This window comes from Hippoglossus hippoglossus, chromosome 5 (assembly GCF_009819705.1).
Source record: "Hippoglossus hippoglossus isolate fHipHip1 chromosome 5, fHipHip1.pri, whole genome shotgun sequence".
NCBI lineage: Eukaryota > Metazoa > Chordata > Actinopteri > Pleuronectiformes > Pleuronectidae > Hippoglossus > Hippoglossus hippoglossus.
In genome coordinates, this window is record NC_047155.1 from 27,281,701 (window position 1) to 27,309,504 (window position 27,804).

The following is a 27,804-nucleotide window of genomic DNA, read 5'->3' on the forward strand; positions in this document are numbered from 1 at the left end:
GTAGCCTGGTAGAGGGGTAGAAATCCCCATATCTGGTGGCCCCTTGCACATTTTAATGCCACTCTTCCATCACATTCTGTTTGTTGCATACCTTGATTGGTTTGTCAACATGTAGTGAATTACTATAAAGGAGAACTAGGCATTAGAAAATGAACATCCACTTTGCTTCACACGAAGCAGGAGAAAATTACTCCGTGACAAGATAAACCACAAATGTATGATGTGGAGAAACATATTGATCAGACATATGTTACTGCAGGAAGTTCCATTACACAATATTTTATTTATAAAACATAATTTTCAGAATATGACATTACAACTCAACTGTTTCTGGAGGAGCAAGCGCAATGTCATATTGACTCAATAAAATGTCACTGGAAACAAATTTAAACACGCAAGTAAAATAAAAAAGAAGAACAGAAGACATGAGTCAGTATAAGGCTTTTCCCTATTCTGCATGATCAAGTGTTCCTGGGCAAGAAACTGAACCCCAAATTGTGTGAGTGATGTGTGATAGAGAAACTGCTGCTTTGAGTGATCATCAAGACTTGAACAGTCTTCAGGTACCACTGATAGAGGTGGGGTTCTAAAAAGATCCAAAAAGGACCACAATACGCATGGGAAACCTAAAATCATACAGCTAAGGTTGACTGGGACATGAAGTCCCTAAATATTACACGTGAGCAGGTTCCATAGTGTTGTGGTTATCACGTCTGCTTTACACATAGGTCCTGGGTTCAATCCCCAGTGGAACCATGTTATCTGCAATATTCCACGTGTCTCAGACAGAAAGAGTTTCTCAGATTGATGATATCCTAACATGATCATTCACTTGACTGACGGACACCTTTCATTTAGCTGTGGTTGTGTAAAACATGCTGCTTGGAGACTGAACACAGCAGATGAAAATTTAGTTTTTTTCTTCATACATCTTTAAAGGTAAGATAGTCCTTTATTAGTCCCACAATGGGGACACTTGCTGTGTGTTTATGTGTTTTAGGGGCATAGCTTTGATAAGGGTGTAGGAGAAAGTGCTGCCTGCTCTTACTAGCTTTTCGAGTATTACCAACCCTGTCTTTAAAAGGTAGTTGACTTTATTCGTTGGCAGTTTTCTTTTTTATGTCACTGATAGTAAAAAGCTTAAGTTACAATCATTTCACCTGGTTTATTATGTGTAGTGTGTAGTGTGTAGTGTGTAGTGTAGCAATTTTTATAAGCCTGCCTTTAATAAATGCCATACATTCTGTTCAGTTGAGGTAAATAAAAGCTCTGGTCACTTGCTGTAGCTCCGGGGAGGAGGAAGAAGAAGAAGTAGATCCAGAGGATGGTGGTTACGCACTCAAGAAGAAGAAAGAAGAGGTAATATGGTCATAAAGTAACTGGGAGGACTTGTGAGTACTTGGCTATTTGGCCGGCAGCCGTCTTTTCTGTAAAAACGTTGCCCCTGAGCCAAGAAGAAAATGTTCAACGACATTTACTGAACACTTATTTTTATTTATTCACAGCACTGTGCTGATTTACTTTTCTACATTTCCAAATACCCAAACAATAAACTACACTGTTTGTCACTGCCTCCCAAGACAAACCATTTGAGTGTCTTTTTAATCTAGTACCCCGAGCACCACTGTGACATTACCTGTCAGTGCCTGCAATAAAATACATGTTCATATGAGTGTTTCCTATGGCGATTATTTAGAATCAAAATGAACATATCATATAAAGACTGTGGGTGTGGAAAGTAATCAATCAAAGGACTAAAGACATCAGCCACTGTCCCCACCTCCAAACACTCAAAGGCCCTGTACACACTAACATGTGTTTTTTGTGATCCAATCACAAGTGGACAGCTCTGAGTAAGTGCATTCATACCTGGCATTATAATGTGGCCCCACATTTGTCTCCTGATCTGATCTCACGTCCCCGCTCTATACAACAAACACGTACGTTCACGAAGACGCTCCACATCACGAAGAAGTTATCTTGTTTTTACACAGTCTGAGAACACAAGTCCGATGTCACTGTGTGTGTGTGTGTGTGTGTGTGTGTGTGTGTGTGTGTGTGTGTGTGTGTGTGCGTGCGTGCGTTCGTGCGTGTGTGTGTGTGTGTGTGTGTGCGTATGTGTGTGTGTGTTGGCACGAACAAGCGAAAGAGGGTGGAGAAACGAGTAAGGAGAGTCTGAATGACTGTTGTGCAGCTGCGTGTAAAGAAAGATTTTTACAAATTTAATAAAAGCATCGATCATGTGGTGATCAGTGTTGATATTGTGGCGGTGGTGAGTGCGTTCACAGCTGTACTTAGAGCTGTCCACTTGAGATCCGATCACAAAAACCACATGTTAATACCAGGTGTGTATGGGGCCAAAGGTCAACTGAGCGAGCAAATGAGTGTCAAGCCTTAAAAAGGAGGAAGGGAGGGTCAAGCTCTCACTCGTCTCAGCCCCATGCTCACAGACTGTGAGGATGTGCCCATGCCTAAGTTTTATGTACATTAGGTCTGAGACTAATTTAATTCCATGCCAAGACTGGACCATTGCAGTGAAGAAAGAGCTGAGCCGCAGGGCAAAACTTTGAATTTACCAGTTTACCAGTTGGTCTTTGTTACAACCCTCACCTATGGTCACAAGCTCTGGGTAGTGAACAAGTTCATGAATACAAGCGGCCGAATTGAGTTTTCTCAGTCGGGTTGCTGGGCTCAGCCTTAGAGTAAGGAGTTCAGACATCTGGTGGGAGCTCCGACTAGAACCGCTGCATGTGTCTCATATGGAAAGGGAACAGTTAAGGTGGTTCGGGCATCTATGTCAGGATGCCTCCTGGACACCTTACGATGGCAGTTTACTGGGCATTTCCAACAACAAGGAACCCGGGATCAACCCAGAACTCACTGGAGGGATAACACATCTCATCGGGCCTCAAAACACCTCAGGATCCCCCAGGAGGAGCATGGCTAGGGTAGGGGACATCTGGGATACCCTACTTGGTGGGCTACCTTCGCAAAAAGAAGAAGACAGATAGATATATGGATGGATTGGTGGATGGATGGATAAATACCATCGTTTTCTAATCTGCTGAAGGGTCAGGACCACTACATGGGGTCATGAGGATCCATGAAATTGTATTTGTTTTGCTCAAAATGTTTCCTCTTTCATGTGAAATAATGCTCTTTACTATTTTGACTCTGAATGGCACAAATCACTTTTCATTTGTTCATATCTTAACCACCTATGACCAGGGTTTCCCTGAGGTATTCATTTATATTAAGGGATTATCAGCAAAAAAGTTTGCAAACTGCTGGTTTAAGCTTTTAAAAATAACTAATGTTGTTTTCACAGTGAGGACATTCTCACCTTTTTGTCAACTTTGTTTCAGACAGACATTATGTAATTCAGCTTATGTTATACCCATGGGCAGGGAACAAAGTCCAGGCAAACCTTTACCAAGCACGAGTCACCCAGAGCAGAGGGGAGATAGGGGCAGCACACGGCTGTAGGGGGGGAACAGAGGACTGACCGTAAATAAACCACCTATACGTCTCCTCTTGGTACCTAATTGCTGCAGCAGGCTGAGTAATGGAAGAAGCAGCCACTTGTCATTGAACCATCCCCCAGTGAGGTCTGATGACGACTGGTACACTGGATAATGTGCCGCCTCTGGTCAACTCTGCCTGCTCAGTAACTTTACAACTCGTCACGACCTCCATGAGCAAACACTCCACTAGACAGAGTTACCTTGAGTTTTCTCATTTTACAATAAAACATGTTTTGTTTCTTTCCTGGGAAAAGGATAGACCTTGCAAAGTCATTCTCTTTGAATTGATTTTTTTCCCCACAGATTTTCCCTCTTGTAATAGCAGCAACAACAGCATATGTGTCTGACAGGCACACAAGCATCAAAACAATCACACTGTGAGAGAGAGAGCATGTTCTGCTATTATCAGAAGAGCTCTGCAAGCAACAACTCTATCGTGCAAACCTGACACGCAGATCCTTGCATGTCTCACATGACTTTCCCACTTGTCACCTGGGAATTGAGGAGCATTTTAGAGGCGGTGTTGATGAACTCAATTCACGGTGGACAGGCGAGGGGGGCGTCAACTCCAAGATGATCTGTTGCAGCTGACATAAAAAGAGATTTAAATTTAATTACCCTGATAAGGGTGGGATAAGAACAAGACAGAACTGTATGTCGGGAATAATGACACTGGTTTGGACTTGAAGGGATGATAACTCACTTCATTCTGCATTGTATAATTTAGTTTTCCTGTTTAAAGATATTTAGAAAAACATTTTAGTTAACAGAGAGTAAAAGGCATATTTAAAGGCTCCAGGGAACAATCACTTAAATTAAAGTTTATGTGTAGTCTTCTTCCATCTGTTCTTAAACAACCATTTACTTCCTTTTCCCTTGTTAATTATGCATTCTCAAAATGAATCATAAATAAATAAATTTCTTCACATTTGCGTTTGACATCCATCAACCATTCATGTACATTGTTTAAAGTAATGAGACTATTTTAGGGGCAGAATAAACTGAGACATTAAAACTTGTCAAATGAACAGCACATTCCAATTACAGCCAATTTTACATCACTGTAGTAATCTGGGACCATCAAGAGACACGCCCGGTGACAATAACTGGAACAGATCCCGACAACACCGTATGAGCATTTGGCATGCTGCACTGGGGGATATGAAAAATAATTGAAATATCATGTTGCCGTCATGCTCCACATCAAACTGTTTGCTAGTCAATCATCTGTATGATCAAAATAATTAGCTGTGATGAGTCATCTTGACTGAAGGATAAAAACAAATACAATCAACCAAAAACTTTAAGAAGCTTCTCTGTGAGGCACAAACTCCAGGACTCATTGCACTGTAATGCAGCATGTGATGGGGAGACCCTAGCTGTGTCTCAATTCAGGACCCGGTCTATGCAGCCGATGTCCGCTGCATCCTCCAATGGATTACACCGCGTCGGATGAATCAAAAAGGGGCGGTCTGGTCTTCCTATTGCGTCACAAGCCTGTCCCACAGTTACAGTTGTCACCTCGCAACAAAACTATAAAAGAAAACTTTCTTCTGTTGATTGGAAATGTTGAATATATGTTTTTATGTCCACCGTTAGCTATTTGGTTGAGTACTTACATAGAAAAATGTATTCTCCTGATGTTTTCATCTCGCTTTTTGCCGCCATTACCTCTTTGAAAAACACTGAAGCGCAATGAATCATGGGATATATCGGGCCGGGAAAGATCCACCCGGTGGAGCCTCCGTCACTCTGGAGTGGAAGGACACATGGAGGAGCCATCGTATTGGGACAGTCTACCCGTGCCGCTGTGATGCAATTGGCCTACGACTGCAGCCGACGAAGGGTGGGGCCCCTAAATGTAAATGTAAATCTAACAGCAACATGCCATATGGATAAACGTGTCCCAAGGACAAATGGGCTGTGCTCCTTTGTGACCCTGAACTGCGAACATTAATCTCTCCATGGAGGTGAGGTCCTGGATGGAGATTTCCCACTGGCTGCCGTACATAAGATTCCCGTTATCACTGGAGTGCAGGTTCTCTGCTTACATAATGGTCGTCTCTAAACACACGGACTCCCAAAACTTCTTCACTGTCGGAGGGCTGGCGATGTGGTTTCAAGGACTTACTAAGCTTAATAATGGTATTCACATACTGTGACAGTTAATATGCTTTGGCTAAATAGAAGTTTAGTTTTGTTTAGTGAAGCAGAAGTACTCTTAGAGGCTGTCACACAGCGTTGTAAAAACATAGGTCCTCAGCAAAATCATGGTTTTCCTACGGTGCCAGCAACTTTTAGATGACCTGGGAAGGTAAAACATTTTCAACTTTTCAAGGCAAGATGCAGAGTTGCAGGACTTGGCCCCGGCAGCCAATTTAATCAAGCAATAGGCGGGCTTTACCACTTTACTACTTCCTGTTATGATGCCCTGTAGATAAGACAATAGCAAATACTGACAAAAGATAAATATTAGCGGTGTGGTTTTACAAGGAGCTGTATAATTCAGGGTCACCCCATTATTCAAACAACCCTTGGCGAACCCTGGAGTTACGTGAGCAGCCAAGTAAATATCTCTGGTGAGTATAATACTGTTTGCCCAATGAACCCAAAAAGCTCCACTTTTTGTTGGCTTTTTCTCCCTCCTCATCAAAAAATTATACAAAGGCAAGAGTTTGACGTCTGCTTGAATCCTGTTTTTTCCTGATATTTACTTTGATCACCTGCTTACTCACACAGCCCAGGTCCACATATGTACATGGCACACCACACTTTTTCTCCCTGGCTTTTCCAAGGTGATTGTTACCATATTAATGTACAGTATTCACACTCACTCACTCAACAATCTTTTAAAATCACCGAAGATCTCCAAAGTGGTGACAAATCGTCTTTGCAAGAAAAGACTGATAAAGATAATCTAGGAAAAATACCCTCCTCACAAGCCCTGACTGCATGCTGCTCTGTTATTCCTACCTGATTGGGCACAGTTTTAGGTGTTGCTGATTTTAGCGGTGGTGAAAGAAGGATTCATATCTTTTACTAAAGTAAAAATGGTGCTACAACAGTGAAAGAAGTAAAGGTAATAGTTAGGAGAAATCATTACAGATTTAATAAACAGAATGAGGAATGTAAATATCAGTATTGACATATACAGTAATTAAGTAGCAAAGTAATCTTTCTCTGGGTAGAACAGAAAAAAAAGGAAACAGATAGTATGTTGGTCAGAGGTTGATGTTGTTTCTCAGAAACAGGCCTGAAGCAGAGGATGCACAGCCAATGGCAGGTTTACACTCATCAACAACAAAGTCAATACTGGTCACTGGTTTTAACGTTGTGGTGTATATCTGGTGAGACAGACCAATCAGTCTTGCTGCTTAAATGCTGATTTTCCACATCTGTCACTGAAATGGAAAAGAGATCTGGACTATGTCTGCTGGAGACAGGGAACAGATATGTTGCTCTGTCTCTACAAGCTGTACTATTACTGTATGTTGTATGTTGCGAATACGGGTTGTGTCAAAGAGTTATTCACTTCCAGGGTCATGTACCAGTGCAGCCAGTCTGACTGTGCACAAAACAATCATCTGCATTTCTGAGGGAGGGGGGAGTCAGGCTTCAGGGGTGATGGCGTTGGTGTGAAGTCAATACTGTACACTCCCTCTCTTAATCAGCACAATACAACAAGGTCAGCTGTGGAAACACAGTCATGCGCTGCTGCACCACCAACACTCCAGCACCATCCATCAGGGCTCGGTGCAGAGAGCCGCTTTTCAGACAACGAAGAGATAAACGCAAACACAGGGAGCGTCTGAGGCGTCCTACAACACACAGCGCTAAGCTAGTGAGAACTTTTTTTTCTTTTCTGTTGACACAAATCCCGGAGACACACCACCCCCACCTTTTACTTCCGTCTGATAGATGAGTAGCTTGTACTTCTGTCGGTTATGTCACACATAGTTTGCCGTGTACTGCACTTCTCCAAAAGCAGGTTTAAGCGATTTAGTTTTATATAATCCAGAAATCCTAATCTTCCTGCTTTTGGTAGATAGGCTGTTTTGTGCCCCCGTCTGTAACTATGCTTGGCATTACTCGAAAAGAGAGGGATGCAACTGTTTAATGTTGGACATTATAAGCTATTCTTTTCAATATTACCCTATGAATCATATTATTTACTTCTATTAAAACTTGAGCAACAACAAGCCCTTGCTGTTGCACTCATAGATGGCACTGTCAAGACCTGATAGGTTCATAAACTTGTCCTGCACTGATTATGACACGATCAAACAACCATTTTCTCCAAGGAAGAAAATTAAACAAGGTAATATAAGTGGTAATGTGAGAGAATTAAACATCAGCCGACAATATCGCTTTGACAGAATCCAATTAACCTTTGCCGCTTCAGTATGAGGCCTTTGGAAATCGGCTTTGCTGTAGCAGCTCGCCCTCTATCAGTCTCCCTATCTCATTTCTCTCAGCAGCATCACATCAATGAAGACCGGAGGGAGAGGTATTTATAAGCTTCAGTTGTAAAGACAAAGACAAAAAGACAAAATTATTTATGGTGCCCACTGCCCAGCTCACACAATGTAATAAGGCCTGCCTGAAAAAATGGAGGCTACTTCCCAATTAATTATTGCAGTTTATCGCGCCTCTGAGTGCTGAGTACTCGGATCTGTGTTACAGGAAAGGCTTTGTGCTCAACTGGGCCACTTCACTGCGCCGTGCGTTGCCGCCAACACCACCACCACCACCACAGGCATTGTTCTGATATGCTCAAGCAACCACTTCACAGCACATTCATGGCCTATATCTTCTTATCCCCCAGGAGCAGATCAAGGAACGGAAAAACAAACAGGCCTTGTAATGCACGTATAATCAGGAACGTGGGCCGGTCTGCCTGTGCAATTCCTGAAGGATAGGCTAACATAGTGGAGGGGAACGGTGATCAGAAAAGAATGTGGCAAAGCCTCAATTGCTAATTCTTCCTTTTTTACCGTCAAGAATGTTTGCAAAGCTTCACCTCTGTGTTTCATGGACTGAATATGATAGCTATAGTTTCAATACTCTCTTCAAGACAACAAATTAAGACCTTTAACAGTCTTATAGGTAGGGAGCCAAAGCTATACTCTCGCCAATGAAGTGAATCCAATTACTAATGATTCTCTTTTGGAGGAAACCAATCTGCTGCATGTATTGTGTTCATTGGCAAGATTTTTTTTTTCACATCTTAAATGGAATGTGAAATTCTATGGGCTCATCACAGCAGTAGCTGGCCAAGAGAACTCACAGGTGTCTCACCAGAGACAAAGCTTAATTCATATTCAGCAAGCCTAATACATTTTTACTAAACATTTGAAAAGAGAAAATAATGATTTTTTACTTATTAAGCATTTAGATATATTATACAGTGTAAAATTAACAGCAAATATCCACTTTGTATTCTCTGTGCTAATGGACAACATCCCAGCTGGAATAATTCAACACCAGCTTCCTCCTGATCCATGCACCTCCTTGCAATACGAGTATATTTGTGCAAAATAACACAGAGGACAGCGCCCTGAAACCCTTACAGCAATAGGATTCAAACGTTTAAACTGAAAAGTAACTACATCTAGTACATTACGTATATGTTGAAGTACTAAAACGGCACTTCGCTTGCAGGGGCTGAGTGAACGTACTTACTGGTAGTTACATTCTACCACTGCACAGAGGTCATAGGGGAGGTTGATGGATGGGTGGGCATACAAATAACAAGGGATAATGTCTCTTGCATCCTGGGTTAAAAAAATGTGGGTGTGTTCTACTGAAAGATTATAGTGAAAGATTATAGTGAGAGATTATAGCCTAAACATTATAATAAAAAATGTTTTTAAAAACCTTTGGATGTTAGGATAATTCTAATAATTAAAAAAACATTAAAAGTGACAATTTTGCACTAAAGTGAAATGTTGAATAATACTAATAAGCATTATGTTAAATAAAAACCTCCCCTTGTTTATTTATTATGTAAACTTCCTTTGTTATGTATATAATCATGGCCTGAATAAAGGAACCAAGTGTGCTTCCATAATCATCATGATTAACATAGACAGCAATATTGACAACGTCCCTCATTATGCTAATTGCACAACAAGCATTTCCCTTTGCTTATCACATGAATGTTAAAAAGAAGTTTGTCTGAAAGCATTATGGAGTTATGGCAGCCTCGCAAAAATCAATTTGTTCTCATTGCTATGCGAATGCATGCAGCTCAGGGGTCTAATAAGATCATGGCCTTCATGGTGAGAACCTTTAAGTTTCTATCATGTATTGTTCTCGACTGTATCGCCCCGATTGGCACTGAAGCAGAGCGGAGCTAAATGCATCTTATTTTCTGTTGGGCCCCAGGAGATTTTCTTATGCAGGTGTGCTGGTGCATACCACATGAAGGCACATAGCCACTGGACACTACAGCCCAGTTAACCTTGGTGGGGTCCCTCTCACAAACTGCCCTGTCAGCATACAGAACATCGCATTTCTCTCAGTGGCCCTACATTACAGCTGGAATGGTTGTGGGCTGATGTGTTACAGCTGCCTACAACAGCTGTCTCCTGTGGGACGAGGAGACAGAAGCGAGAAGGGGAAGGGAAGGTTAAAGGTAAAGCCACTGACAGCACTGCTCGCCTGCAAAATGACACACCTGGAACACCAGGGAGTCCTGGGGGACCACTCAATACTGTGGAACAAGGGGAAGAGATACATACACCACTGGTGGCCTCTGTGAACGCAACCTCTACCCACACAAACATCATGTGCGCCCTTGTCTAAGGTTAGACCAATATTGGATATCATATCAGCTAAGCATTGTTCTCTTACATTAAATCAGTTTAACTCTAAATCAGGATTGAGTCAGATGGCAATTTGATATGTCAATCTTAAGTTTTATTAAATAATGAAATCTTTATGTCTCTGTGTAGTATTCTACAGGTCACACTGTATTCTACAGGTCACACTCTAATGTCATTCACTATAAACAGTAGTTCAGAATTGATAGCTGTGACCTTACTGATAAGGTAGATAACCATAATAAACAGCCAGCGTCTCTGAGTCTCATGGGCAGTCTCTCTCAGTGGGACAGAGGTGAAGGGGATCTACAACATGAGTCTGTGCCCTGACAGGACATTTGCATTTAAAATATGCCCAGTTAAAAACAGCCATGAGAATTGGGAGATATTACACAGCAGTAACTCGTATTGCTCATCTTTCCTCTCCACTATGCACCAAGCATCATTAAACAGTTCCTGCCAAAAGGAGACACATGAGGCTTTTTCAGTATATCTTTTCTCTAGTGTATTATATGATTATTTGTGCATGTAAAAGGTTTGGATAGTTAAAAAAGCTCAAAGTCTGTGGTCAAGGTATCTCCTCTCCCTCAGAGACAACACTGCTCCTGAAACACCTTGCCAGTAGTCTGGCCGACACTTCCGCACCATGTAACAATGGCCCACATTTGCATAATGCACACCAGCAGCTAGTCTGACACGCTAACAAAGCCAGGTCAGAGCAGAGGCCAACATTTCGTACACACGCTGGAAGTGGTTGACCAATCACAACAGAGTGGGCCTGCTAGCCAATCAAAGCAGACTGTGCTTTGACGGGAAGTGGGTCTTAAAGAGATAGGAGCTAAAACCAAGAAGAGCTGCAGCAATTAACAGTATGAGGAAAGTGATGTGTTTTTTGAACATAAGAGCATTTGAATGTTAACACGTTAAAATAATGAATCTAAATATAAGAACGATATGTCTCCTTTAAGACATTTGAACCTTCTTCCAGCAGCTCGCTTGATTTATCCATCATAAAAAAAACATATCAGCATCGAGGTGCATCACTTGATGACAACACCTCACACATAGTAAGCACTGCACACATTTGTCACAGCTAATCTCTTAGCAAACAGGGTAACATTTGCGTTGATTGGGAGTTGTGTGGCTTAACGATGAATGCAAATGTTGACTCTCCTTATACTCTCCTCTGATTTGAGCTCCACCAGCTCATTAGAGAAACATCTGGCTCTTTAGCTGCTGAATATTCAACTTTATACAGTTTTTAACTTTTCCCGTTGTTTAGTTCTCTTCAACACACAGTGACTGTATCAGACCTTGCTCACCGGAGGAAGTTTGTTCCTGTGACAAATTGATAAGAGCAGATTAAGTGAAACTAAAAGAATGAACTAAAAGAGTCCAATACTCACTGTAGAGCCGAGCAGACGTCTCTGGGCTCATCACCAGAAGCCACACATTTTACATTAATCATCTGTAGCCCATTGGCATTTCTATTAGGACATTCAAATCTGACACAGAGGACAAAAGAGTTAAAATGCACAGCAATCGACAACACGAGTAGCTTCGATTTTGTGGATGCTAATGTCTGTTGCAAACAAAAGAGAAAATTGCCTCCCAGAAAGTACTGTGAAGCAATTAAAGAGTGAAAAGTTGGGGCCCAGAAGCTGGTGTACTGTATGTTATTGCTGTTATAGAAAAAACTGCAAGGTAACTTTGAATGAATCCACTTCCAAACCTCAGTATTGAAGGTTTCAGAATACTAAACCATTTGACTGCAGGTCATATACACATGCATTATTTGTGAGCGTTGCCATTTTACCTTCCCAACAAAAGCAACAAACAAAATTAGAGTTTGTTACTCGGGGGCTCTCATTAAATTGCCATGAAGAGGCAGCGGGAGTTTTGGAGAGCCTTACGTGAAAGCAATGAGAATGGGAGCTCAGTGTCAACAGCAAAATGAAGGAACGAGAAGCGGCCTCATTTCCATACAGTGCATTAAAGAAATGATGTGTCTTGTTGAGTAATGTCAACAAAAAACAGCTTCACAGACCAGAGACAACAAGGAGAGGACAGTATAAGCAGATTATATAAGATCTATATATATAAATATAACTCTATGATAGCAGTGTTGGAAAGACTTCTATAACATTACTGTATCATTAAACATAGCTATACATTAAAAAAAACTGTTATGCTGCTGCAGTTCAGTTGCTGCAGGTGTCCCTTAATTTTTGGGAATAACACTGTAAAGCCTTTTACAAGAACTCTGGAAAAGGATCACAATGATAACCATGTTGGTGTGAGGTCAGAAGCAGAGCAATGCCACGTTTTTTTTCCCCAACAACACTGCATTCTTTTTGCAGGAGCTCCTTTGCTTCAGATTCTTGCTGTAGCAGTGCCGTATCTAGGATCTCTCTAAATCAGCGGCCACAATTTAAACAGAGGGGCTAATTATATGTCCGACACCCATTCACAATTATCCCCAGCTGCAGAGATGAGTCAACAAATTAGAATTTTGCAGGCAGATTCAGAATCGGTCGTCCCCCTGTGTATATAGCTAGCTACCCACATGTAGCTACATCCATGTAGAATAGAGACACACAAATGCTGCCAAGCCTGGATTGGTACAGCTATTGTATAAATTGAAATAGAAAAATTTGCACATTGTGAAAAAAAACAAATTCTTGGCTCGAGCAACCATCACACATGACTGTGAGGGATATCAGGAGCACAGATATGTCACACGCAACAGTTTCTGAAGTGATTCATTTTAGACACAATATCTGGCTCCATGAATGAAGTGAAGGAAAATCGCAAATGACTCAGGCGAGAAATCAGCTGCCTCACTCGTGATTCACAATCACTTGCACCTTCACCCGCATTTTGGCAACCAGCTGAGTGGTGACATCCAGTCGTATTCTTCCTGGTGCCCAGTGCAGCCATTATAACCTGACCTCTCTTATTATTACTCAAATCCCACTATCATCCTCACCTCCTGCTTATGCCTTGATTTTTGTTCACCATTATTGCCTTTGCTAACATTTAATGCCCATGTATGTGTTTGTTAAGGGGGTTTAGTTCTTTCACCTGATTTCCAGTTGATTCTTTGATATCTGCCTAAAAGAGCAGAACATTTTTTCACAAGCAGTGAATTTTCCAGCTGCTGGGCCAACTAAACACAATCCTTTTCATGGAGCATAGCCATTACATCTCACTGTACAGCTAATGTGCTAACAGAGTCAACAAACACAGAATTACCGACATCCACCTGTGAGTAAATATTTGGATGCAGCTTGTACATTTGTCCGCCCTTCAGCAGGACAACTGCGGTGCCATCACTGTGCCGGTCGACTGTATATTAAAACCCAACCAGTTCATAAAACTGTCAAAGTGGCAATGGCATTTTATAATATTCTAACTTCAGTGGCCAATGGGAAAAAAACAGATTAAATTCCTGTCAGCAGAGTGAATTCAAAGCTCCACTCGGGAGTGATCAGTATTCTGTCCTGTGGTCTCATCAAAACAACATTACAGGGAAGTCTTATCCAGGAGCTCCCCGTAAGACATAAGACAAAATTCTATCTGGGTGTCTCATACTGGGGTCAGCAGTGGAGACATGTGAAACGTAACAGTGGACCTAACAGTTATCTCTCAGCAGCCGGGGGTTAGTACAGTACGCCATCACACATCCAGCCCTCTTCCATATTCCACACTGTCCGCAGCTAAAGGGGGGGGCACTTTTAGAGAGCTGAACTAATTCCATTTCTCAAGCTCAATGAAGTTCTGTTTGTTATTGCACTGGAGGCAGTTACACAGCTTCAATATCCTTCCCAAGCACAAGCTCATCAGAGTTTATCCTTGACCCCCATAAAGAGGGCGAGGCTTTACTTTGTCAACAATTCAATCCTGTAATTCTTTCCCATTTCATAGGCTGATGGAATCTGCTTTCACTGTGGTTTCATAGCGGCTGTGTCTTCACTAAATTATACTCTCTGCACAAAGCATTGAGCCAGTATAGGGTGTAATATCAGCAACACATATGGATGACCACTAATATACCTCTTCATGCCAATATCATACGTATTGATCTGTACAGAAGCTTTACATTTTACCTAGGGGCAGCAATTGTTGTGTTATTGGTTCCTTAGATCACTTTTCTACATAAAAAAGGACATATATTCAATACACATTCAATTGTATGCCTCCGTGCCGGCGACAGCCAGAGGCATTATGTTTGCAGGTTGTCCGTCTGGTGAATGTTAGTCCGTCTCTATCTGTCCGCCTCACTCTCCTAAACACAATAGCTCCGGTAGACTGAGAGAGAGTTTTTTTCCAATTTGGTACAAACGTTCACTTAGACTCAAGAATGAACTTATTGGAATTGTGTGGTCAAAGGTCACTGTGACCTCACACAACAATATTTTGTCACATTTCAATATTTTTTACACTTATTGTGACAAAATACACTTAAAACCTGTTATTAAATTCCTTCGAAGTTTTCACTACATATATTACACAAGTCCGGACAGACCTGGATGTGAACTGCAACTTGACTGTTTTTCAAAAGTCTACAACCACAAGGCAGTAATTCCAGCTGCTTATTTTTTGTGTTTTGTTTACCAACCCAATTACCCCAATGTCCTCCTAATGCAGGTTTTGCCGCTCTGTATATGTACATAAACATTTCTACCTTTAAATTGTATATTTTTATTCATCACCTATTTCTCAAACACCATGACTTTTATCAATAACGATTTTAAGGTCAGCGACTTGGCCCCATGAGGCTTCTGTAAAATGTTTTTTGTAAATGAACAATGACATATCCTCGATTGAAGCAGATGATGACAAATAAATGTGCCAATATCTAGTATCAAAAGTGCTGAAGGGACTAATAATCTAGATATGGAATATGACTTACTTTTTATCTGGAAAAATTACCAAGATTCTCTGGTTTCATCTTTTTAGATGATTTAGGGAATTTATGATTTGATGTTTTATTTAGTTGTAAAAATTATAGTTTGTTTTTGACAAAAGAACGAATGAATTTGAAGATGTCAATCTGGGCTTGCTAAATTATGATCTATATTGGTCAATATTTTGTAGCATTTTATAGAATCAGATGTTAATCGACAAGATAACTGACAAATTGATCAAAAATGGAAAAAAAAAGAAAACTACTAACTAGCCATTATAAACCCTGATGAACTGAGGTTAAGAATGTTTTCTAAAATACAATAAAAAACATAAAATTAAAAGCAACTTTAAAGGTAGGCTAATACTCGCAGTATGCATTAAAGTGCACAACTGTCTGTGGCCAAACTGGTGCATCTCCAGCTTATCATTTAACACACTGATGAGGCCACTTCTACTTACAGTCAGACCTTCAGCCACATTGTCTCAGGCCCATCAAGATGGAGCATCTATCATCGTGATGTAAGGTGTGTGCTGCCCTGGGATTGACTCGGAAAGAACAATGTGTTTACAGTGTCTCTGAAGGGACGGGCCTTCAATTCATCTCTTCAGTCAAGTCCTTGGACATCATGCGGGGTCCCTGCCACATGGAACGTCATCCCAGAGATGATGAACTGGTACACTGACATCAGGGTTGGACCTCACTAATACTGTTGTTGCTGAATGGGAGAAAATCAATCCCTGCAGTCAGTCAAGCCTCTCCAGCTTTTTCCAGCAGCATATGAATATATATGGCTCTGGAATGAGATGCTGAATCACACATTAGGGTGTGTGGGTGTGGCAGAAGTCTGATTCTGAATCATAGATTTATGAAAATGCCCAACCTTTAAATTCGACCTTTGAATTCAAGTGGGATTCTTGATTCTCCAAGTATTTATTTTGTCTCTACCGAGCCCCCACTATACATGTGTCCAAGAAATGAAAAAACTCTTGTCACGGCAATTAGCATTAGCAAAGAACAACTACATACCGGACACAAGTAGCCAATCTCTTGATCTCTACAAATCAAGATGGTAAATGGTCTGTATTTATATAGCACTTCTTTAGTCTTGATGACCACTCAAAGTGCTTTACATAACAGTTTTACATCCACCAATTCACACAAACATTCATACAGTGCTATGTGCAGCACTTTTCTCGATGATGGCCAATTTGGCTTTCAGTATCTTGCCCAAGGACACTTCGGCATTCCGAATTAGGAAGAGTGGGATTGAACCGCCGACCTTCTGGTTAGAGGACGAGCCACTCAAGACTCTATAGTTAGGTAAGGTAACAATGTCATAGTCATCAGTGCTTGTTTGAATCTTTTGGAGAATCATGACACCCCAAAGGGTGTTTGCATACTTTAAAATACCCCTGAGGATCCATCCATACCCAACACTACTGTCAACAGTGCGTCAAATGTATTAATACTCTTTGTTATCAAGTTATGAGCCAATAATTCAAAGACAAGAACTTGAAAATAATAAAATGGTATACAATAACTCCTCACGCAGCTGCAGCTCATCATGGCCGACTCTCATATCTATGTCATAGAGTGCAAGTAGAGAAGGTATGCAGCCATGACTGTGCAAAGGCAGTGTATTGTGACCACAAAACATGACACGACTTCCTGGTTGGCAGCACTGGAGGAAGGATCAATCAAGGAAAGATGAGAATCAGAGAGGAAAAACTATCCTGGAGGAATCGTATCTGACCATCAGGCTTGTGCTGACAGGTGGAGGTGGACACAGCCAAAGTCCTGAAGGGTTCAGAGAAAGCTGAGGCTTTGTTAGATGACATGTGACTGGCAGTGGTGTGGAGGGAGAAAGCAAGGCTTCAGTGAGTTTACAGGCAGAATAATGAGACTGTGTGTGGAGAAACTTTTGCAGCACATACCTTACACCTCTCCAACTTTCACGTTTAGATCTGTAAATGATAAAGACATGCATCAGAACTTAAATGGAAACTTAAATGTATATACAGACCAACAAAAAAAGCTATGTATCTATGCCGTAGCACATTTTCGCCAAAGTCCGGTTACAACTGAAGGTGAAAGTCATGATGCTGCACTTCTGACTGATTCAAAAAATGAGACTTGAAACTGCATCGACAGCACAAAATCACATTGGGCTAAATAACTGTCTCATACAGTATATAAGTGAGGGCAGTTCAGTGCAAAGCTAAGCCACCAATTATACAGTGAAACTGCCTCCACTGCTTTTCCAGATCAGCAGGTTTAAGACAGTTGTATCCCAGTGGCTGTTACAAGAGAAGAGCCAGCCATCAGAGGCAGAGCATCAGATATCCAGCACGTAAACTCTTGCAACTTGTTTTCTAACTCTTCTAAACTATTTTTAATTATGCACCAGGTTTAATTTAGCTCTACCTTGGCACTGTCAAAATGTTCTTCTGATACCATGGAGCCATTTTAACCTACATCAAAACAAAACGTCGTGGGGAACTTGTTTCCGTCAGTTCCACATTTCCTCTAATCCTAATCTATCTGAGAGGATAGTTTTGATATGAACCCAATAGGAGTTGGCAGACGCCTGCCACGCTCTGCATTTTTGTCCCAGAGCAGCTGATTTAGTGGGAGCCTGGTGTATAAACCTCAGCTTAAAACACACAGGAAATTACTAGCTGAATGCAGCAAAATGACCTATGTGCTTCTTTAACCTTGGGCAGATGTGCATCCAGACGTGTGTGTAATGACAGATGCCAGCATGACTGCGGGTCAAAACATTTCAAAGAATATTGTGTCAGAGCCCAGCGGTCACATAAGCAGACGGATGCCTTCAATTCGCTGGAAAAATGGAGGCGGAAAATCTCATCGTTTAAAGGGCACAGCTGAAACACATGGAGGGCACACTGTCTGTGATGATGCTCAACTTCACTCAGGAAAGTGACAAGGACTCTCTCCAATAGAGCTGCTGCTGGACCAAGTGAGACAGTGTAGCAGCCAACTCTAATACGTTTGACGGACTGCTTCATTAGGCCCAGGTTGTCTTTCATAACCAGCTAATAGGGCTTTTGTCTTCCCTCACTCTTCCTTCATGAGAATTGTGTCAGGTTTTTTGGCTCCCGGTGTTCAATACTCAACTAATGAGAGTGATCTATCAGCTGTATTGAACTCCGCTCCATAGAGGTAGGTGAAACAAATGCTGGCAGAGGTAGCGCTTTGACAGCCTCATCCATGCTGTGTTTTCCCAGACAAAGCTACCGAAGCGCGGAAAATCCTTTACTAATGGCATAATGGTACCCCGCCTGTACAAAGCTGCTTTCATGACACTCGGAGCTTCAGATGTTCTACTTTGTCACTACAGTCACAACGAACCAGGCACGGTGAGGGGCATCTTGGAGGGGGATGATGGAGAGGGGAGTGGGGCATCAGAAGGAGCAAGGTAAGCAAGTACCGATTGAAAACAAGACGACATGCCCAGAGGAAATCATAAGCTGTCAGTGTGAGACCAACAAAATGATTAACCTGTCTTTTGTCAAAAGCAAAATCGATGGCGGATCGTAAATAACAAGACTGCAGCGGCAGTAGCGCTGACTAGAGGCCTCTGGCCCTGTCAGCTGCAAAGTTGGGGGGTGATACACAAGACTCCCATTTAAGCTAACTGACAACCGACAAAGATGAGATCACAGACATGGTTACAAAGATGGAGATCACTGGCCTGATAAAACCCAGTTAATTACATCTTCTGAGGATACGAGATGAGCCCTGATTTGTCTTCTCTTACCGAACAGTCAACGTTAGGACTGAAGCACTGAGCCTTGGTAATCAGTGCCCGGCACTAATGGCAGCAACACCAGATGTAAACTGTAACTAACTGTATTTAGCAAACATACTGAATGATATTTTCCCTCGGGTTTTGCTCTATAGTTTTGAATTTATCCATACAAGTAGGGGATTTGACTGTGGTGGCTGTGTTGAGGTATTACAGTTATTGTCCTGCTTTAACAGTATATAATAATAATAATAATAATAATAATAATAATAATAATAATAATAATAATAATAATACATCCCATCACTGCTTTCCATTAGGGAACAGCGTCAGATTTTTTAAGCTCCAAATGCAGTCCAGATTTGTTATCAGCTGAGGTTTTGAGATATGAGCTTTCTACCAAAACCCTGAATAGGTGAAGGGAAATGATTTTGTTTCTGTAGTTCTTTGTTAAAAAGTAGATTTGAGAGTAGGACAGAACCAAGAACTCCTTAGTGTCTCATCAGGTCAAAAATGTACACAAAAAAAAATGTGTCTTACAAAATACACCGGGGTAAGCTTAGTTGTTAAAAAGTTGAAACAACGAAGCTTACCCCGGTGTATATTAAGACCTATGTTTGCACCTTTAACAGTTGCCCTCTGTGGAGGTGGCTGGGACAGCACCTCCACCTGAACGAGAGGATCAGTCAGTGCAGGTGAGAGCTGTTAGCTGACTGATCCTCAGCCTTAAAGAGCTGGACACAGTCACGAGAGACACGAGACATGAGAGAAGCTCACGGAGGCCTGAGTCACGCGGAGAGACACAAGAGACACTGGGACTGAGTGACTGAGCTGCAAAGCTGGTCGTTTATGTTAAGTTTGATTTATGGTTGCTTGTGTCATTATTAATAAAAGATGCTGAAAAGCAACAGCACCGTCTCTGGAAGTGTGTGGGAGAGCCCCGTGGCATGGTCATTTGCCACACCCTATAACGGATTCCCAACCTTGCCTCTTTAGCTAAGCAGTTTACACTCCAGCAGAGGAAGGATCCATAAAAGTGGATTTACGATTAAGCTTGCTCGATTTTCTCTGGTTGTCTGTTTTCTTAAGAGTCAGCACTGTCAAGACATTGTGTTCTTTGTCAAAGACTCAAACTATTGTGTTTAAGTTCACCAAAGTTAACTCTTTGCAAATAAAACTACGGATTTACTTCTGCAGAAAATCTATCATGAGATACTTTGCTCTGAAAAGTCACTTTCACACAAACCAGGTACATACAGCGATGTTAGGTAACAGCACAGTAATTATTCAAATTTCAAATCACCTGAAATGAGATTCAACCAACAAAAAGATCACAGTTCACGTTTCAAAACCAGGACCAAAAACTGCATTGATACTTGATACTAAGGTAAATGAGGATATACAGTGTGTTTTATTTATATGGGGAGGCTAACCATATATGGTATAGAGTAAACCCTGCAGGATCACTTCTTCTGGGCAATCATCAACACTGTGTCACCAACAGCAGCATTCCTGCTGTATCCTCCTTCCTGATGGATGGGTCCTCATCTCATGACCCTCTTTGTTCAAACTGATAGCGGGCATGCAAAAGGGCAACTGTAAGAGGGCTTGAAAGCACAGGATGTGACAGGCAACGCCCACAATGCTTGACTAATTGAGAGAAAATGAAGGATCAAGCCAGGTTGCCTCTTGGGAGAAATAGCGGGCTGTTAATCAGCTAAATGCTCCTCTATGTGAATTGTTGCTAATTTTGACAATGACATGTTTGTTGCAGGTCTGGTGGTGGTGCATTCCATTTTTTTTTTGTTTTCTTCATGAGAATAGCTCTTTTCCTTTTAATTACAGCTTGGGATCATGTTTTGATTGTGTTGGCCATCATTTCTTTCAGTTAAGATGAGAGAACTAAACAATACGGTATGACCAGGAAAGAAACACAAATGGTAAAACAATTTAACAGATTTCAAACAAGCTAGCAGTTTAGCCAGATTATTACAAACACATGATTTGGAGGTAAAACCAAAAGTGAGCATACCCAAAGTAGCCAAAGTGGGAGCAGAACATTCAAGATGAACTAGGGAAATGGCATTCATGGCAACCAGTTCATTGTGAAAGCCAAGTATTGGATGTTCAGCATCAATAATTCTACTAGTAATCATCATTATATTGTCTGAATACTGATTTTTTTTTGCCCCATCAGACTTTATTTTAGTCAGTGTATTCCCAGATCTCAGCAATTTGATGGACGCGAAAAGTAGCATTACCAATAGGGATGACAGTCAAAACTACAAAACTAAATCTAAAGCTGGAATCATCCAGAATAATTCATTATGGTCTGCACACCAGATCTTCTGTGTAACCTCCTGTGGTTATTAAAAGTGTGGAAAGAAAACGAAGAGCTTGTAACCATAAGAAAACATCCAGTTCTTCCAGATGAGTAGTACCAAGCAGATAAAGGCTCAATCACTGAAGAGCTTCTCCCATGGTGACAAAAATATCTGGGCTCTTTGTTGATTTCATTTCCGCCTTCTACTTCAACTCACAAATCAATACATCCGGTGCTAATGAGGTGGGGGGGAAAAACTGATGAGGAATGTAATGTTTGCTTGTAGAAAAACTGCAGCACCAGTGTATTATGGCAAATGTGCTTCGCTCACAATCAACTGGGCTGCAGCAGCTGTCAGTCCAGTCAGAGCAAGGATTAGGATAATTAACATTTTCTAGACCCACAGAGTTTTTCAATCAAGTATACATTTTTAATAATCACAAATGAATGGTGCTGCAGGGAATTATGGGTTGCATTTGTTCAAGCACTCCTCCACAGCGCCATAACCTTCCATCGGGGAACACATTGTATCTGGGTAAAATGTACCTACGGTTTATATTATGCTGATTTCAAGCTAGAATAAAAAATCTAATTCAAACCAAAAACCAATGAAAAGAAGTTTGAAATACAGCTTCAAAACTGCCTCAACGTAAAAATCAGTTACAGAGTCACACACAGAGATTTCCCAGTAGCTGCAAAGGGATTGGCAGGAACCCTGGGCAGCAATGTGGGCAAATGCAATCCAGGCATGCTGTAATGAACTGGCAGGGGGCTGCAGCCAAGCCAATTAAATGATATGAGCCTGACAATAAGTGATTTTCATTACATGACCTCAACCCACTGCAACCAAATTTAATCATATCACCATACACTGACTGGTTATAAGAAAAAGTCATGCCTTGACACTTTCTAAAAAACAGATAGCAATTCCCAATACAAGTTTCAACTTGCAATTTCAAAGACTTTTATATGGGCTAAGGTGCCGTTTCAATTGCCGTGTCAGTTTCTTTTGCACCTAAAAATATAGAAAGCCGTTTTAAAAAAGGGAGTAAATGCGATCGCGTTTCCTTTGTGGTGAAGTGTCTGTGTCCTTCTGGGTAAAGAAAAGAAGCTTCCACTGGCTTCTTCAAAGCAGGCTGTCTGGAGCCAAGTTTAAATTTTCTTCTCAGTTCCTGTGTCAATACATCTGTGGTTGTTTAACTAGACAGGGTAATGAAATTAACCTTTTCACATACTGGGCAATATATCACAGGGAAAGAGGACGAGCACAATGGGCAAGCTCTCTGCAACAGCGCTGGAGGATACCCATAGGGTAAAACAACACAGACGCCACACTACAGGCACACACATAAAGCTTTCGGCACAACTGAAACATAAATGATGGAAATTGCAAGTACTGGGAACACAGAGCAGTAAATCCAAGTTGAGAGAGGTCTACTGACATTGAAAAGAGCTGTGAAACTACACGCTGTTACTGTCACTAATAACAATGTAAATTTAATGTCATGGTCAATAAATAAACAAAGTACCTGTCAAACGAAACTAAGGGGCATTCGAACAGTCCATTTTACGTAGGTAACTGAGGGAAATGACCAAGATGTATTAAGTGGTCGCCATATCAATAATGATTCAATAATTCTGAACCTTTCTCCTTTAGCATAGGAAACAATGGACCATCCTTAATGAAAGGAAAAGAGAAAAAGCCATGCGACAATTCGTTGTGGCATTTACAGCGACCTCAAAGTTTCACCTGGGCCAAACCCAAGTGATCAATCCTGTCCAGTCAGGAGTCCCAGTGAACTACAAGCTTATTAAATCATCATCATATAGATCACAATATCATCATCAGAACTAAATACAAATATAAAAGTATCTATTGTGAAATCGACACAATATAAATACTAAATATTTAAATATATGAATATTATCTCAGTCATTTGTTTTTAACCACCAGTGATGGGACAAATGTGAATTGCTGTACAACCCCATCATCAACCAGGGGTTTGTTGTAGTGCAGCAAAAAGGACATGCACCTCACTGGCTTCCCACTCACAAACAACTGCTAATTATTCTTAATACAGCTCTCAGCTAAGCTGGCAGAGCCTGCAGTGTTTCAGTGGTGCCATCAGTATTGACAGTATGTTTGAACACCCCATGGGAAATGTGCTATGTATACAGTTGGCGTATTATGTATTGAAATGTATGACTAACCCTTGCAATGAGTCTGATGTACCATGAGAGCTTTCATTAAGCTCTTTACTTAAAGCAACCTTGAATGCATTCCCATGACATACCCGCACATTTTCTCAAATATAATGTATTTTTTTGTGGACCATGTATTGGGACCATTTGCATTATGAATACAGAACACAAAAGAAAACAAGAAACATCTGTTCCTTCTTGCAGCTCATTTTTTAGTGGGTATTTTTTTCTTTCCAGAGAAACCAGGATCCCTCTTTAAACAATACGTTGAATCATTCTCTATCTATTGAACAATATAGAGAGAGTGACACACCAGAGTCGTAACCAGAAACGGTGGATGAGCTCTGTGCATTTCCTGAAATGACTCATGAAATTAACCTATAATCAAATCACTTGTGATAGACAATGACTGCTGTTGGAGGCAGGCTGACATAGAGCAGAAGTAAATAACACATCTGATTGCAAGTAATGTGGAATATTAGCTCCACACAAGCCTCAATTTGTTATCTGCAGGATGGAATAAAAATGAATGCTCAGTGTTATTGGAAGATACTATCATTACCTGTGAATAGAGTAACAGCAATAAGGGCAGTGTGCCAGCAGGTAGTAAATGTATGCATGTGTGTGTGTGTGTGTTTGGAGGTGGCGGAGTGCAAGCCACAGTTGTAGAAAAAGTCACCTTAAGAGGCTGCACTCGCGCTGAACCCTGTCAGTCGGCCTGAGCCAGACAAATATATTCCAAACGTAGCAGACCTTTGCACTCTGGTCCTTTGGAATGGAGTGCAGACCACTTCAGGTGCACTTTGACGGGCCTTATAACCTCTCCTAGTCCCATCTCTCTCTGTACTGTATGCATAGCTGTGGCTCATCTCATCATCAATCACTGTCAGATCAAGGTGCAGCTGATGCAGATCCGAAGTGTTGAAAGAGGAATCAGGAAATAAGAGCAGCCGTCCATCAGTGATCCTCCATGAGTGTGTCCGCAATTTGATGGCAACTGCCACAGAGGTTGCCAACAGGAAACAGCAGCAAGTGTATTTCTATTGATTTCTTTGCATATGACCGAAGCATGTGTGTGAGGGCTGAAGGGGGGGGGATTCAATCTCAATTTAAATCAAGCAAAGGTCAAAATGTCAGGTTTTTACAAATTAACATATTTTACTATTTCCTATTTTATTTTCTTGGCTTTGCAATTACCTTTTAGATATACAATATATATTTGCACTCTCTGCTGTATTTGTGCTTTTGAGCTGCTGCATTCATCTGAGAGATTTCGATCAACACACAGAATACAGATGACATGTGAGGTGAATGCAATTTGGTCTGGGGTGCTCACAGCATTAAACCCTGACAGATTAACCGATATTTCAAAAGAAATACAGGTTGTGGTTCTGGAAACAGACCTGTTTGCACCTGATAAACCACAGCACATGATGTTCAGAACAACTTCCAACAAAGTTCTGTTTACCCCAGTTGTCATGGGATGGCGGTCCAAATGTCAGAGACAGAGACTGTATCGCAATTGCTGGACAAAAAATCAAACAAAAATGCTCTCTGTGTATCTTTGACCAAAAAGATGAAAAACACATTCAATAGTTTATAAATAATTTCAAGGACTCACAAGGGTTGAGAACAATCTGTTAAATGGAGTCAAATGGAGTAAACCCTAACCCTGAGACCATGAGCTGCAGTTAAAAAAGCATATAAGTGGACCATTAACTAAGATGTATTTTGTGAGTCTACCAAGGTCAAGAATTACCCTTCATGGTCGTAAAAAGTGTGTTTGTTGAAATTTGGAAAACACAAACCTTTAATTCTCCTTCAAGAAAAGTTCTGTTCATGTTAGGAAATTTCTGCTTTCATTCTCAACAGAGCGACCTTCACTGTATCCATAAACAGCCACCCATTCCTTTTCCAAAATCATTGACTTTGCTGAGAGGCAGGACTCTCCCTGGACAATCTGTTAGCACACAGAGTGATGAACACATTCACACTCCTTCTATCTCCATCTCTCAAACACACACACACACCACGTGACTGATTTCCAACAAGTAAACAAAACTGTCAGTAGCAGCTCTGCTGTAGAACCGGGGCTGAACGCCAGTGTGAACAGCAGACAGCCGCGACAGCCAGAAGAATTAACTGTCCCGCGGCACAACAGCAGCCAGTGTGGCCTGAGCGTCAGACGTCACAGACAAAGCCAGGTTACATAATTTGAAGGTACACTCACTTACTCTGGGGATTTCAGCTGAGGAAGGCATCATTCAACGTGGCCTGAGACAAACTTCATCCACACTGCTGAAATAATTTGAACTAAATGTGTCCTCAACCCCTGAATGCTGTCTGAGTGAACGAGTGAGTGTTCTTAATGTATCTTGGTTGCATTTACACCTGCACTTAGAGGTGTCCATGTGTGATTGGATCACAAGACACATGTTAATGAACATGCCTGATCTTACCTAACATGTTTACATACTTGGCCGGACTTTTATATCAACATGAAGTACATTCTTTTCTGAAAGGTTTCTGCCAGCAGCACTTTAAGGTTCTATTTAATTTGTAATCTTAAATGCACCATAAGAGTACAGTGTTAGTTGCAGAGAGTGTAAGGATCCATATCTTGTCTGTAGTCCAATGGAAGATGAATTGTCTTGGCAGTCACACTAATATTTGGATAATAACTACATTATCGCTACACACTGTGTGTACACATTTCTTCCTGGAGAATATCAGTTTATCATCCAGGCTTTGCATTGTGGGATGCCAGTACTACCAGCAGTCCCCAGATGCACAGCAGTTCATTAGAGTAAAGCAACACAGTGGCTGTCATCAGTTACTCTCCCTTACAGAGTGCTGGCAGGATAACAGTTCTCTCTGGGGCTTAAGATGCTCATTTCACCCAAAGGTGAAACAGCAAGCACGCAGCGCAGGAGCTGTTTGTGAATGTGAGCGCCTGTGTGACCCGGCATGTATTCAACTGGAGGGTTGGGAATGCCAATGCTTGACAAAAAGAGAAAATACATACCTAGCATACATACATAGCAGCATAAAGGCATCATCATACCAGCATTTGAATTCAAACATTTTATGGACTCAATTTATTACAATTTACTTGCTGGGAGGAAGAATGTCTGCACAAATGTTTCATAATATTCTAATCCTGTACGCAATCAAGCCATGTATGCAGTACTGACCTTTTCTAACAGTCCAAAATTGAGCGAGCTATGACATCAGCTGTGTTGTACAATTTAGTGTTGTTAAAGGTTATACATATGAGATTTTAGTCGTTAATATAGCAGCCAACAACCATTTTCTATGTAAACATGTAGTGGAATAACAGCTTCCTTAGCAGAAAATGAGGTCACACTCCCTCTGTGTGTCTTGCGATCGAAACTTCTCCAAGCTTTGGTTCTGGCGCGCATTCGTGAATACGAAGAGTCCATTGCAGCATTTAAGTGAAAGCGACTGTTCAGAATTTCTTCCACCGCAGAAAGCACGTTATCCAACAAAAACAGCCTCTTACATAAACTTTTTTACACTTGACGAAAACCACCACATTCACAAACATCAGTTTTTTTGTCTTAACAGCATGATATTGCTGGGTCAAATGACTGTGCAGTAGTTTCACCCATTTCCCACACTGTGACGCCTTAGGAGCACAACAACTGCCCAGCAGGGTGCTGTTAAACCAAAACACATCAGGCGACACAATTTTCTCTGAAGTTTGAGGAGGCGACAAAAAGTCAGTGAATACTGGTGTACTATTTGTCAAGAGAACAGGAACACATTTCCAGTGTTTGGTATGTGTTATCTAGTTGTTCTACTGCTGATCAAATCCATTCAAAATAATAATTGCATCTGAGTAGTTGAGGTAGGACTGTGAAGTCACTTATTTAAGTAAAGTTGAAGAGTGCCTGTTATTGCTTGAAAAGGATTCAGATAAATTGCCTCAAATCAGGTATTTAGAAAAAAGTGAGCACATGCCTGTGCCCTGCCCTCCACCTCTGCTTGGGACTACATTGGTGATATACTGCAGCTGCATGACCACGTTCTTCAGTGTGATCCAAGCTATAGCCCTGTACAGGGCCCACACTAAGTGGTGATATGTCACTTAAAGGTTCAGTGAGTAGAATTTAGTGACATTTAGTAGTGACGTTTTTCACCTGAATCGCACACACTGGACATGTAATAGCACGACATTAAGGGTCATATCATTTTAATATACCGCGGTATAATATAGGTCCTGTGGC

General features: G+C 41.2%; 1 protein-coding gene across 4 annotated transcripts in view; it reads right to left on the reverse strand.

Moving 5' to 3' along the window:
- Nucleotides 1-27,804, reverse strand: part of iqsec1b (IQ motif and Sec7 domain ArfGEF 1b) — a 199,272-nt gene that overhangs the window by 136,288 nt on the left and 35,180 nt on the right. For 2 of the 4 annotated variants that reach the window (XM_034585124.1, XM_034585132.1), the window contains exon 2: nt 17,195-17,224. The exons of the other annotated variants lie outside the window; for them this stretch is intronic. In XM_034585124.1, coding sequence (XP_034441015.1) covers nt 17,195-17,224 — 30 coding nt within the window. The remainder of the gene's footprint in view (nt 1-17,194; nt 17,225-27,804) is intronic. 4 annotated transcript variants of the gene reach the window in all.